This window comes from Asparagus officinalis, chromosome 4, assembly GCF_001876935.1.
Source record: "Asparagus officinalis chromosome 4, Aspof.V1, whole genome shotgun sequence".
Classification (NCBI taxonomy): Eukaryota; Viridiplantae; Streptophyta; class Magnoliopsida; order Asparagales; family Asparagaceae; genus Asparagus; species Asparagus officinalis.
The window spans coordinates 13,657,122-13,672,304 of record NC_033797.1 but is presented as its reverse complement, the minus strand read 5'-3'; the positions used below and the strand labels follow the sequence as shown (position 1 = coordinate 13,672,304).

The 15,183-nt window shown below is 35.1% G+C and overlaps 1 protein-coding gene across 2 annotated transcripts in view; it reads left to right on the top strand.

Annotated features, from left to right (window-relative positions):
- The window catches only part of LOC109836677 (transcription factor bHLH111-like), a 14,788-nt gene extending 3,660 nt beyond the window's left edge, over positions 1–11,128 (top strand). The window contains exons 1-7 of one of the 2 annotated variants that reach the window (XM_020404650.1): positions 8,080–8,188; positions 8,278–8,540; positions 9,291–9,924; positions 10,025–10,147; positions 10,231–10,302; positions 10,398–10,463; positions 10,789–11,128. In XM_020404650.1, coding sequence (XP_020260239.1) covers positions 8,177–8,188; positions 8,278–8,540; positions 9,291–9,924; positions 10,025–10,147; positions 10,231–10,302; positions 10,398–10,463; positions 10,789–10,998 — 1,380 coding nt within the window. In that variant the 5' untranslated portion in view covers positions 8,080–8,176 and the 3' untranslated portion in view covers positions 10,999–11,128. Of the gene's footprint in view, positions 1–8,079; positions 8,189–8,277; positions 8,541–9,290; positions 9,925–10,024; positions 10,148–10,230; positions 10,303–10,397; positions 10,464–10,788 lie in introns of those variants that run through there. The other variant, XM_020404651.1, reaches the window with a different exon arrangement.

The following is a 15,183-nucleotide window of genomic DNA, read 5'->3' as shown; positions in this document are numbered from 1 at the left end:
GTCTGACTAGTTAGTGGATCTAAATATTGAAGATCTTTTTCATACCACGATATTTCCCGACATTCATTTAATTTTTGGTGTTTATCTCCCCCTAATGTCGGGAAATGATCTTCATCGAATATGCAATCAGCGTACCGAGCAGTAAATTGATCCCCTATCATGGGTTCTAGGTATTTTATAATTGACGGAGTTTCATAACCAATGTATATACCTAGTTTTCGTTGAGGGCCCATAGAGGTACGCTTGGGTGGCGATATTGGAACATAAACTGCACATCCGAAAATACGCAGATGGGAAATGTTTGGTTCTTTACCACGCACTAGTTGTAAGGGGGAATAATCATGATATGCAGAGGGTCAGATTTGGATTAACGCAGCAGCATGTAAAACGGCATGTCCCCAACAAGAAATAGGTAGTTTTGAATTTTGTAATAATGGCCTAGCAATTAATTTGATCCTCTTAATTAACGATTCTGCTAAACCATTTTGAGTGTGGACATAAGGAACCGGATGCTCTACTTTAATGCCTAATGCCAGACAAAAATCATCAAATGATTTGGATGTGAACTCGGCAGCATTATCCATACGAATAGATTTAATTGGAAAATCAGGAAATTGAGCTCGTAATTCAATGATCTTTGCTATTAATTTAGCAAAGGCATTATTACGAGTGGATAACAAGCTGACATGGGTCCATCGAGTAGAGGCATCGATCAAGACCATAAAGTATCTGAATGGTCCTGATGCAGGATGAATGGGTCCACAGATATCTCCTTGAACCCTTTGAAGAAAAATGGGAGATTCAATATTCACTTTAGTACGAGAAGGGCGAACTATAAGTTTTCCTTTAGCACAAGACTCACAAATATAGTCTAAAGAAGAGGGGACATTGCTGCTTGGCATATTATGCCCAATTGAATTTAATATTATCCGACGCATCTTATTTGCCCAGGATGACCCAATCGCTCATGTCATAATTTAAATGAATTTGGATCTATAAATTTTAAACTCATCGCAACATGGTTAGTATTAGGTCGGATATATGTGTAGTACAATCCTGAGGAGAAAGATGGAAGCTTCTCTACAACTTGCTTCCGACATCCAATTGACTGAGTCATGAGAAGATGTTCAGCACCATTCTCATTTTCGGTTTCAATATGAAAACCATTAGACCGAATATCTTTAAAACTAAGAAGGGTACGTTTGGATTCTGGATATAATAATGCATCATTGATGATTAATTTCGTACCCATAGGAAGTATTAGTGAAGCTCTGCCGGAGCCTATTATCAACACATTGTCGTTAGCAATAGTGGTTACACTTCCTTGTTTTTCAGTCAGAGTTTGAAAAAAATTTCTATCTTTTAGGATAGTATGTGTGGTAGCACTATCTACCAAGCACAAAACTGTGTCCTTCTCCATGGGTTGTACGCGAGGAAAGTTGTGCACTATTCTAAAAATTGAAAAATTCATATAAGCACAAAAACAAGGTAAAGACATAATAATTTAAATAAACCCATTCGAAATTAAAATTTTTTCTTAGGAAAAACATGTAAAATAAGCCTAGTGAGAATACAAACAACTAGAACAAGTCTTGAAAAACTAAAATAGACTAATAAAACATGCATAACATGATCACTCCTGGTCACCAAAATCATCAAGCTCCATCTTCAATAAGTCATCATCGTCCATATTCATATCTCCCATCTTCAACAGATTATCATCATAATTGTCATCTTTCAGGGTCATGTTTGCTTCAAGCAAACTGGCATGATGTGTTTCACCATGTTTTGACTTCCCCTTTGAGTCCTTCAGCATTCTCTGATATGCCTCAACCAAATGTTTCGGTGTACGACATGTGCGAGACCAGTGGTCCTCACATCTACACCGATAACAAGCTTGTTTGTTATTTGTAACCTGTTGATGAGAGCTAGGCTTGTGTGAATGAGGTTTATCCTTGTTCTGACCCTTGTTACGGTCTTGAAGACTATTAGCATTGCGACGACCATGACCCCTACCACCATGATAAGACCCGCGACCATGTCCACGACCTCTACCACGTCCACGCCTATGAGTATTACTCTGATTTGTGGCATGTGCTTCAGGCACAACTTGCGAACCAACTGGTCTAGAATTATGGTTGCGCATCAGAAGTTGGTTGTGTTTCTCTGCAACTAGTAACGCAGAGATCAATTCAGAGTGTTTTGAATAGTTTTTGGTCCTGTACTGCTGCTGGAGTACAAGATTACTTGCATGAAATGTAGAGAGGGTCTTTTCAATCAATTCAACCTCTGTAATGTTCTGCTTACAGAACTTCAGCTGTGAGACAATGCGGTGGAGGGTTGAATTGTATTCAGTTACAGATTTAAAATCCTGAAATCGCAAGTTTAACCAATCATACTGTGCTTACGGAAGCATAATAGCCGTCTGTTGGTCAAAGCGATCCTTCAGGGATTGCCATAGAACAGCAGGATCTTTTTCAGTAAGGTACTCATTTTTCAGGTCTTTGAAAATCAATGCCTTTGCCTTCTGGGCAGAGGTGCTCTGAGAAGCTGGAGCAATAGTGTTGCTTAAATCACAAGAATTCAGGTAGATTCTGGGCAGAGGTGCTCTGAGAAGCTGGAGCAATAGTGTTGCTTAAATCACAAGAATTCAGGTAGATTTTCAACATCTAAAGCCCAAGTCAAGTAATTCCTGCCATCAACGGCAAGCTCAGCAAATTCCCTTTTGATGATGTCAGACATTGTTCAGAAATGCTATAATTATCAAAATAAGATATATCAATCCACCAAATTTATAAAATATTGCACTATACAAAGTGTGCATATAAACAGAAGTGAATAAACAAATCATTAGTTACAATGCATGCCGCTTCATTTTTGCTAAAACCGAATATTCATTCACTTTACAGAATTTACTATAGAGTTCAAAAAGCTTGCTGTGATTGTGCATAAGATTGTGTAACGTACTCGTTTAAATAAAGCTACATCATACTTAATACATATCTTATGTCGTTAATAGTAGTGCACGTTGACAATACATCAACGTTGTTAAAGTCATGTAGACAGAATTTAGATAGTGCTCAACATTAATGTACTATGTATAGTAGTTTATTTCAATTACTTGACTGCGCATTACTCATATCATAGTTTTGTTTGTTAAGAAAATTAATGTGTTACATATGTGCGTGAATGTGGTTCTACCTTTCTACATGGAGTGAATAGTCCCCAGTGACTGGATATATTACATGGTATCCTCCTTGTGGAGATAGGAGGCTTAATGGCAGATTTAGTTATGAAGCAAACGACTTTGTTGAAGTGAAAAGAAAAAATTAATTTAAGAATGTACATCAAGTAAACCAATAAACAACAACCAATCTCCAGTGATTAACATGCAATATCATGACCACCAAGTGTGGAATGTGATTCAGAATATAAGTATCATGTACTGCACTGTCCAGGAAAACAAGGATAAAAGGCCAAAATGAATTAATTTCATAAAAGCATAATTTAAAAAAATGGAGATCATGACACTGGGAGCTTTTATAGCAATGGAAATCATTGCTCCACTCTTGAAGGTTTAGACATTATGTCTCTCAAGTTATACTATATTTGTAAACAATTAAATAACTGAATTACCAAAAAATTAATATTGTGTATCTCTGTTCCATACATTTTTACAATCATTGTAGTATATTATCCATATAACAGTCTTCCATTTCACCTTGTTGTAATATGAAATTTAAGTGAATTTGGTATACTATCATATTGATTAAAGATACTAAAGTTTTCAAAATACATCATACTACAGATTTCAACATCAAATAAACATAGTCAATATACTTTTTTCCATACATCCACCAATTTATAGATACATTGTGGAAAATAAAAAGACATTGGACTAATGAAAAGTCACCAATAAATATTCCACATTAATAAAGTAATGTCCACATTCATTTTGTCTTTTAGGTTTCCACAAAATGACTTTTGGATTTCAACAACTATTATAATGATTTTGGGGCAAATTAAAATATCTAAAATTTGAGGGTTACCTATCTAAAGAGTGAGTGTTTCTAGGATCTTTACTAAATGGAAATAACGGTCAATTTCTGTGTGTTACAAGCGGGAATCTATATTTGTTTTTCTTCATCCCAGCCGCCTCCAAATGAGAATACCAAACGCTGACAATACCTAAGAACCAAATTCTTCGAAACGTGATGCCAGAGCAAACAACAATACTTTACATAATCGTACTAAACTAATTCAATATCACTTTCTCCTTTAATTCACATGGAATCAATCAGCTAGTCGTATTTCTTCAACATCCAACTCAAAAAGGAAAGAGTTTTTAGTGTCCCACTCCATGTGCAAACACCAACCCCCATCGAACTTCGCTAAATTATGACTTGTACTAACCATTTTGACTCTTCGTTCTTCAATCTCTACCCATGCTCTAAAAGCATTACCTCGTTGACCTTGGCTCTAGCTAAATATTACTCAAAATCTAACCCCCCCTCGTCAGCCCACATGATGACCAATTTCTTCCCTTCATCCACTCGCTGTTGGAGACGTGCCCTCATTTGAAAATTATTCTTGTCATCCATCAACCTATGGTCCACGCCCACAAACGTAAGTGGGATGCGGACTCTTAGCCCATCATTCCTTCATGAAGAATAAGAAAGAGGTGCGAGTGTAGGAAGAAAATCCTATACAGGACTCTCTATAAAAAAAATCATACGGTGCACGTATCCTGACTAAAGATTTAAAAACTGTTGATTATTAGCTGACTGATTATTCTGATTACATTGGTATAATATTAGTGATTATACTGATACACACTATTCTGATTACATTGATAGCACTGTTTGTCTTGATTGCACTGATTAAGAATTGATAGTGGGATGCTTACCTAAATTATTTTCTATAGGTCGCCCCCTATAGGATGTCATTTCCAAGTACCTGTAACACTTTTTCTAATAGTACTCTATATAGAACCTGTTCTAGTGATTGACATAAACGAGGGTCAACATGGATTAAACAAAGCTTTTTAAAGGTTGCCGGTGATTAAGTAAACAAAGCCTCTTGTGCTTTGCTTTTCCCTTCTTTTTTTTTAAAGTACCAGCGTGCTTATTGCTCCAAATCCTCCTTTGTCTCATCCTCTCCCTTAACTTTCAATTGACAAGCTAGTCCACCTCCCTTTGCTTCTTTGCGTTGGCCTTCCCTCTAAACTAAACGACAAAAGGTGGGCACCAACTGAGATAATGCATGGCCTTAATTTAACTAGTCTTTTGGTGCTTAATTACCTTTTGATGCTTTTTAGAGTTTAAAGGAAGGGGTAAGAGGTCTTCTCTTGTCTTTCTTTCTCTCTTTCTCTTCACAGTCTTATGTAAGCTATAAGCTTGGGCTAGAGCTTAACTGTTTAGGGAGTTCAATTGCCACTTTTCTTGTGTATGCTTGGCTTAAACTGAATCCTGCCTCCTGACGGCTGTATGACCAAATTATATTCGGACAACAAGGGGCGGTTTGATGCAGAGTTTATGCACGCTCAATGCATTTTCTATGGCCACGTAGGATTTGCATTATAGTGACATGGCGATATAAGAGTTTATTTGAATTATCTTAAAGGAGGAGTTTGTGTGTTAAATTTCGCCAGAAGGAACATTATAAGAGCTAAAGTTTGTTGAGGTGGATTAAAGAATGAGAGGAGATTGCTGTCCATGTCACAACATTCATTTTGTTTATGATGCATAAAGCTTCTTATGACCTATTTAAAGGTAGCCATCCTCATTCTCATCGTCTAGGGTTATATTAAGTTATTGTGATCATTAGGGTTTGCCTTTTCTTTTCTCAAGTGCAAGAAGAACAAATAATGTATGATCAGATTGCAAAGGAAACCCTACGTGTGGCGGTGGCCAAAGGCAATCTTTAATTTGCAATTGTTTGTATAAAAAAAGGGAATTTCTAGTGGAAGTAGATGTCACTTAACCTGAAGTGTGAGGGTGGAGAGTCGCCACTTTATCACCCCCACGTACTTGGAAGCCTTCATATAGAAATAGGATCATATTATAAGCGTAGATCTCAAATATTAATTGAAGTATAGAGAAATTTCAGTATATATCCAAGTCTTTGAGTACAATAAAGGTACCATTGGCCATTGACACGGCCTAGAGTTTTATTGACTTACAAGACCTAGAACATCTTGAACATACTGAATATCAATCAATTGGTAAAGATAAATATGTTTGCAATCAATTTGGAATAAAGTTGCACGCGTGTCCCTTTAGCGAAGGACATTGATTAAGCTCATGGGACACTTGTGTCATCTTTGTTATGCGATGTTTGCTAACATGGACCCGAAGGTAGAGGAGATGGCTCACTTTCATGCACTAGGGTTTGCTCCCTATATGCTTCTTTGTTTTTCACTAGATCATATGATAGCAAAATCCCATCAGAGTATGTATCTCACGTGTGTTGGTTGTGTTTATATGAAAATAGCAAGGATTGGGATAGACTAGAGCTTGGGTTCCCATGAGTTTTGATAACAAAAATAGTTTCTATTGTGACGACAATTTTAGTGGGTAACAGCAATTCGAGCTAAAGTTTGACTACTGCGTCATAGTTTTTTCTTGTCGCAATCGAATACGGCTTACCGATTTGTGAAAGCTACTTCTTTGGATGCTTTGTGATTAATCCATTTCCTAGGTTGATTTATGAGAAGAATCATATTGTTTTCATTGAGTCTTCCATAACCCTAATATGATTATAAGTTTAATCTCTAACTAACTTCAAACCTTAAACACAAATATGACCACAAATTCTCCATCGATCATTGCAATTTGCAAAGTAACTTACATAAAACAAAAGTTTTCTGCAAATATTGGATATGTCTTTTTCTGTACACGATTAGGGACATATATCTGCATTCCCAGATTCATTATCATCATGTTATAGTCTTAGAATCAACTTGAGAGACCATCAATTGCATCCTTGAAATCTATACTCCACCAACAACGCCAATATAAGCTTTGTCTCAACTTTACCTTTTAAGTTTTTGCTTTCACTTTTTCCCTCCTTTGGGAATGCCCTAGATTACTAATAGTTATATTCTCATAAAAGCTCCATCTGTGATCATATATCCTGTGTTCTCTGAAAAGATGCCACCATCCACTACCGAAGAGTCTGAGACTTTTTCTGAACAATGGAATATTCATATATGTTTGTTTTTAGGGAATATTCTATCTTTTCTTAGGGGAAAAACATGAGATAGCAATAGATTTTTGCCAATGATTTAGGAAAAATTAGGGTTAGGGTTTACCATAAATAGCAAGAAGACAAATATCGTGCTCGCATTTGAGGATCATCCTTGGTTTCAGTGAAGAATGTGACATACATATCACTGTCAAAAAGTTAAAACCAAGCACCGTTCTTGGGGTATTTGAGACAAAGCCGGTCAGGGGACCACAGCCGGCCCAATATTGACCTAACCCACTTGGGTATTGTAGCTTCTTCTAGTACAAAGGATTATGAAGATAAAAACTAGCACTAATAAATGATAATGTTGAAATGTATAGCATCCCTATATAAAATAACTATGGTCAGAACATGTCAACATGCAACATATACTAGTGAATGACTAAATTATATATTATATATTATATAAATGAGTGAGTAGTCTCAATTGTTGTGCAATATTTAGCCAAGGTTACGTAGAGCATTTACATAGTCTCTCTCTCAACGGAAATAATGCTTGCAAAACAAAACTAGATGCAATTATAAGGGCTTTAACAAAGAAAAAGAGCTTTCTTTTGGTTAGTGCTAACAAGAAAGGAGACTGAGATGGATAGAAAGAAAGATAATTGGTTACATAAAATAATGGTATTATAAAGCATCTAACAAAGCATGAGCCTTTACTAATCAAATATTTTAATTAATCAATTGATTCTATCCAATAACTATAGCAATGGCTATAAAATAGCAATTACGTTGGATTAAAAAGAGAAGAATGAGAAGGAGAGAGACCCACCACCTTAAAATAATTGCCCACAACCTCAGTGGAAACAACACGAGGGCTAGCTAGCTCTCTGCATGCTTCGCTGTCCCCTTCCGCACAATTTAAAAAATTGCAAAAATGCTCGTCCATATGCACACACATACACACTCCTAATTACGTCATGCAAACATGTTCTATTATGTACCGTGCCCTCTTCTTTTAAAACCCTAGCCACCCCTAACATAATCCAAAGTTCAATCATTCTTAGTTCATTTCATTTTATGGCTCAGGAAGGATCAGAAGCCTCAGTTGCAAGCTCTTCACCTACGCCGAATTGGTGGGAGATTCATACAAACCCTATATCGTCTTGGAACGCGATGAATCATCGATGGCAGCCTCACCCGAGCTCTTCTTGTGAGGATCAAGATATGTCGAATATCTCTACCACTTCGTTCACCAATGCATCCAACCATTCGGGGCTCAGTATGGACTCGTCGTCCGCAGAGTTGTCGACAGAGCCAGGGGAGAATCACTTGTGGAGCCAAGTTCTTTTGTAAGTATACTATATGTGCATCATTAGATAGCTCTTAGTAGTTGTGTGTTAGTGGAGGGGGAGTAAAAGGGGTTCATACGAAAAGAGTGAGATTCTTGTTCTAGTTAGGTTTATGATAATAAGTGGAGAATCTACTAGGTTTTGTTGGCACTTTTGCACCACTTGCGATAATTGATGACTAATTTAAATTGCTTCTTTACCCTTTTAGTTCTTAATCATAGAAATGATGCATGTTATTACTTCTTCGAAGATAATATATATATATAAGGGTCAAAAAAGATTGAGATTCTTGCTCTAGGGTAATTAGTGCAGAAACTACTAGGTTTTGTTGATACTTTAGTGCTACCTGTGATAATTAATGGCTTGTTTAATTTGCTAATTCGATCTTAATCCTTTTACTTCTTAGACAATAGAAGTGATCATATTAATTACTTTTTATTTCATAAAAAAGAAGTAATCGCTTTCTTTTTCCTGATGTATTTATCATTATGATCATTAAATATATATAACACCTATATGCACCTTTATGCATCAAAAATTTGAAAGAACTTATGAAATCATGCATTCCGTTTATAAACTAGCCAGTATGCATTATCAAAACCTAGCTTCACAATTTTGTTATTATATGCTTACTATTTTGAAAACCAATTCTGTGTACTTCAATTGTGATACAATTGCTCACCAACACTTAGTTGGATTGAAACGTACGGAAGTATGCTTAATAAAAGCTGTAACTTTTTTCCCCCTCAGTGGTGCTGAAAATGGAGGAGGAGACTTGAACAACAACCACAACGACACCGATAACTTCCTCAAAGTGTTAACCTCCAAAAATCTCACAACCGAGATGTTTAACAACCCTGCATGTGATTACTTGAAGAAACTAGATAGCAGTTGGGATCAGCTTACAAATCATACTCAGATCAATCCCTTGGATCACAGACAACTAAATTCCTACAATAATGGAGCCCTAATCGAGCCAGAGCGATTAACCACCTTATCTGACTTGGTCAGTAACTGGTCCATTGCACCACCCAATTCTACATGCAATGTCCCTCTAAATCCTTCCATGGCTCAGTTCTCACCATCCAATATTTCACAAATCAAACACGAAAACCCTAATTTTTCATCATATTTGCCTCCATATCATCAAGACCATATCGGATCTCCATTTAATAATGGTGGTATGGGGTATCAAGTTGCGCTAAACAACTCTATGCTTGGGATCAACAACAAGTTCTACAATGGGATTTCATCGGAAAATGCAAGGAATTTATCAGATTTGATATCTTTTGGTAGCTTGAATAAGCCACCAATGGAGTTTCGTGCATCGACTAAACCTTCTTCGTTTGATAGCAAGAAGCAAGGATACGAAACTTCATCATCTGTAAGAAAATTAAACTTAATTTATCTTTCTTTTATTGAGAATTTTTTAAAAATTTATGCATATTTGAACTAAATAAGTTGATATATTTTGATACTCGTAGACAAAGGGAAGTGGGAAAAGTAGTGGAACAACAAGTGAAGGGAAAAAGAAAAGGTCCGAAGACAGTTCGGAAACACTATTCAAGAAGTCTAAGCATGAGAACTCAAATGCCTCTTCTGTCAAGGTACTAATTATGCTTGATAAATATGAGAAAACAGGGGAAACTATTATTGCAAAATTGTGTAACAATGTTAATTTCTCAAACAGTTGCAGCCACCAAAAGTGAAGTTGGGAGATCGAATCACTGCACTCCAACAAATTGTTTCGCCTTTTGGAAAGGTAAATAAACATTTTGAAAAACAGAATGTATTTATAAAAAAATTAGTATAATTTATTTTTACTAATTAGCTCAAGTTTTTATTTTATTTTATCAGACTGACACCGCATCAGTACTACTAGAAGCCATCAACTATATCAGATTCTTACAAGAGCAAGTCCAGGTAAACTATATGACCTTTTATATATCAATCTTGGCAACATTAATTTGATAGTTAACAGTATAAAATCATAACCCTCATTTGCAACTTCGAAGTTTCGATAAAATTAATAAAAAAGACTTTAAATTGATATCAGAGTAATTACAACCTTTCTAATAGAACACGTACGTTTAGCCTACAAACATATGTTACAAACGTACGTTAAAGTACGAACATGAGCCTCAACTCTCACCATAACTCTGGAATTATGGTGTAGCGGAAAAGAAGTTCTATATTGATGATAATATTAAATTTTCCGTTAACTAAAAAACTCTACATACAATTGCAGTTGCTCAGTGATCCATACATGAAGTCTAACGCAAACAAAGATCACAATTCATGGGGAGGCTTAGAGAGGAAGGAGAAGGGAGATCCAAAGCTTGATTTGAGGAGTAGAGGGTTGTGTCTTGTGCCTGTATCTTGCACTCCACAAGTTTACCGTGATAACACGGGACCTGATTACTGGATGCCAACCTACAGAGGATGTCTTTATCGATGAAGATTAATTGTTGCAGTCTTTGTATTGATGGTCACCTACTGATTTATATGGAAATGTATTGTAGAAGAAGAAATGGGACATAGAATTTGGTGATAATTAATTTAATGTTATTGTTGATAACATCATTTATTCGGTTACAAGTTTTTTGAAATGGTTATTATTGGGGGGAAAAGGTATATCACATAGAGGTCACTGTTAGAAAATCAGATAGGGAGGAGGGAGGACACGATACAAAACATGTAAGTTCAAATGGTACAAATAAAATACTGAATCAATAATTGCCAACTTTTAAACTGGAGACATGCAAAGTTTGTCGTTTTTCCTATTATTATTTTCGATAGACGACCCTTTCATGTTAGAGTGAAATCACACCATTCACACTACTCATTCTTAGCTCGTGATAATTAGGGATATATAAAACTCATATGCAATCTTCATTAGTGAACTCAAAAAAATAAAAATAAAAATAAAAAGTCAAATTGCATATTGATCTTGAGTCAAAAAAAGTGTACAGTCAGATGAATATTAAAGTTATTAGATGTTGGTAGATACTGAATCTTCGGAGTCTAGAGCACAAATTGGGGAAGATTATGTGATAATAGGCTTAAATCAACTGAATTTGAACTTGATTTTGGTTAATTTTCATATTGATTTTGGTTGATTTGGTAATTAGTAATTACATGTTCCTCATTAACCACTCACCCATTGTTAACAATTTGGGTGTTGAATGTAACAAGGGGATTTTAAAACTCTTTAAATATTTGGGGTACAAATTCAAAATATGAAGGATTGGGGACTTTAAATATGAAAGATTTGAGGACTACTTTCATATATGAAAGACTTGAGGGATTAAAAGGTAAGAACCTGCATTGTATGTAGGTATACTAGTAAAAAGTCAGGGCCCCCGTCATTGTTCTCAAGCTATTTTTGTTTCTAATATTTAATTTTTAAGCCATATTATTACATGAAAGCGGAACTTAAATTGTGCAAGTAAACTCACTTTTAATTGGGAAGCTAATATTAATAATCTTACCATATAAGAAGACTTAGATGATATAAAACTCATAATAGTTATAGCAAATTAACAAGCACAATTGACCCGTGGTTGCCGCGACTTTAGTATGGAAATGTTAAAAAAAATAAGCAATTTGGTTTGTAATTGCATTATATTAACCACTCATAACAAATAATATAGTTAAAAAAATCCATTTACAATTCGCAATGTCGCGATATTGAAGTAAAAAAAGGCAACAATAAAACCACTTTATAAAAAGGAAAACTATTCTGAATACAATTTGTAAGCAATTTCTCAGCATCTTTTTCTATTTCGCTGCATTTTTCTCATATTCCCACTCAAGCCCCTAGCTGACTTGATCGTTGGAGGAATAACGGGGAAACCAGTCTCCGTTCTCTTACGAGTTGTTACGCGTGCAGGGACGAACAACCCAACTCCAAATCAGATATTCGAAAAAGTGAGCGGCCCCCATATTAACCCAATCCTTACCCTCCTCCTCTTTTAACTTTGTGATTTAAACCATCAACAATTGTACATGATGGTCGCTCATGGTAAATGATCAATTAACTACTCTATCCGAGTCATATACTTCAATATATGCCGTGGTGCGTTTATTCTAGCAGTTGGAGTTCATATCATTGTGAGTTGATAAAGGATTTGAAGCATAACAAAGTCAAAAATATCCGATTTCTTTTTCAACCCAACAAGTTTATCAAATAAGGCCTTAAGGTAATCTCATCCACTCTTGTAAGCATCTTGTTGCTTGTTGCTGAAGTACGTACTCCATATCCTATCCGCCGTATCGTGATTTCCTTCCGGTTTCTCCCCTTCGTCCTTGAATCGGGTATGTTTTTTGTACCCAATTTACATCAAATATGTAGCCCTATTTTTTTAGACCCTAGGGAGGGGAGGGGGGTGAATAGGGTCAATGCTAATCAAATCCCGATTTTATGCCAATTAAAATTAATTAACAAATATCCTAGCAAGTATGATATTTAACAAGTTATACGCAATAATATGTAATATAAACAAGGGTAAAATAAATATGCAACAATGATGATATAGAATATAACAAAGCACAAAAGAAATACGTCAAGACAAATGCAAACACAAGGAAATGATCAAGGAGTTCGGTCCCCTCGACCTACGTCTCCGCTCCCCATTCCCGAGGAGAAACCACTATCACAAATGAGTTTTCAACGTTCACCAAAAACATTCACAATCGGTTTTTAACGTTCACCGACAAATGTTTACAACACACACAAAGTAAACACACTCTACACCCTCTAAGTGTTGGCCTAGCCCGTGTCCTCCTCCTCAAGTACTCGGAATTATGACCTCTCTCTAGGCTTTACTACCGATGCCACTCCTCTTGGATTCGACCCCGTCTCTCACCACACACTCCTCTCGGTGTACAAGTATAATACAATATGTAACTCACAATAAGACTCAAATACAAGATTTGTTCTCTATAATAGATGAGAACACAATGTAAGCTCATAATATCACAATCCCACAACCTAATATATAATGTATGAAATACTAAAAGCTCAAATAGGGATGTGTGTGATAAAATGAGTTCAATAAAATCTAACTTAAATAATAAACTAGCAATAATATGAATATGAAAATCAGTAACAAAATGCTAGATAAATGAGTTAGAAAAACTTCTCTATAAACACAAAGGAGACGATGAAATTGATTAAGGATGAATTTCTCAATTGACAATGTAAGCTCCCTCTTTGTAAACAAATACTAAACTTGAGAAGAAACTTAAAACAAACTTTTAAACCCTTTAAAAATCTTGTTAAAACCCACTTGGATAATTTTTAGTAGTGAAATAGTAAGGGGTATTTATAGGATGAATAGCCAAAGCCCAAAAACCAAGAAAACCCAACAACATGACAAGAAAACAGGAGGCTCGAAAAAACTAGTTGTTGGACCATCAGTCGACTGATGAGCTGACCGTTACAGGCAACTAACAGCTCATCGGTCGATTGAAGACATCATCAGTCATCTGATAGTTTATCAGTCACAAAAACAGATAGTTTTAATAATGCCGGGCGTTTTTATTAGTCGACTGATAGAGACCATCTGTCGACTGATAACAGGTTTTTAGCCTGTTATGAATAGTGAAAACGAATTTCAAACCTATTTTAAAAATAGCAAATAAATTCTAAAAAATATAAAACTTTTGGAAAAGTTTATGAACATAAACATGAACATGTTGGAAAAGGAATTTTTCAATTTGCACTTACTATTTGTGAAAACTCAGAATTATTTGAAAACACTAAAATACATGTTAATTTTGACATTTTGCTCAAATCAAGTTTTAAAAACTTGTATGATGTTTTTATGGACTTAATAAAATATGTTTATAATGTTTGTATGGTCCAAAGCATATTAAAATATATTTTGCATAAAAACACCTATGATTTGAGAAATTTCACAAAAGAATGTGTGTGTAAATTTGAGCTTGAAGAATTAGCACACATTACATATAAAACTATACTAAGTATACTAAGAATGAATCTCATGAAGCTTGAACTTGATTGGTTGACTTGATTTGCATAGGCTTCAATATCAATGTAGTTCCTTTTCCTGTGTATACTAAACAATATAAAACAAAATACTAAAACCAATATTAGTTGTAAATTGTTTGTAAAATCATCATCAAAACAAGAAGGCCAACAATTTTCTCCTTTTTGATGATAATAAACAATTTACCAAAATACATATAAAATCTATAAAAGTTCATAAGCATAAAAACATAAATACTCACATTTTCCCCCATTTGTCAACATCAAAAATGGGGATACAAAAATAATTGGGAAAGGATACAAAAATAATTGGGAAAGCGAAAGCTCCCCTACCTATATGCATGAGTGAGTATACAACAAAAATAGGGAAATGCTCTCCCTATCAAAATGCCTTATGGAATATATGCAATGAATGCTAAGGCAAACATGTGGGTAAGTATAAAAGAGTAACATGCTAATCTTAACTCACATACAAAAATACCAAGTGAACACTTATATATATATATATATATATATAGAGTATGTATATATGATATATATATGATAGTATCCAGTTATATTATACTTAACTATATAGTCATGATAATATATATAAGTATATGATGATATGAGTATATATTATAGAAGAAG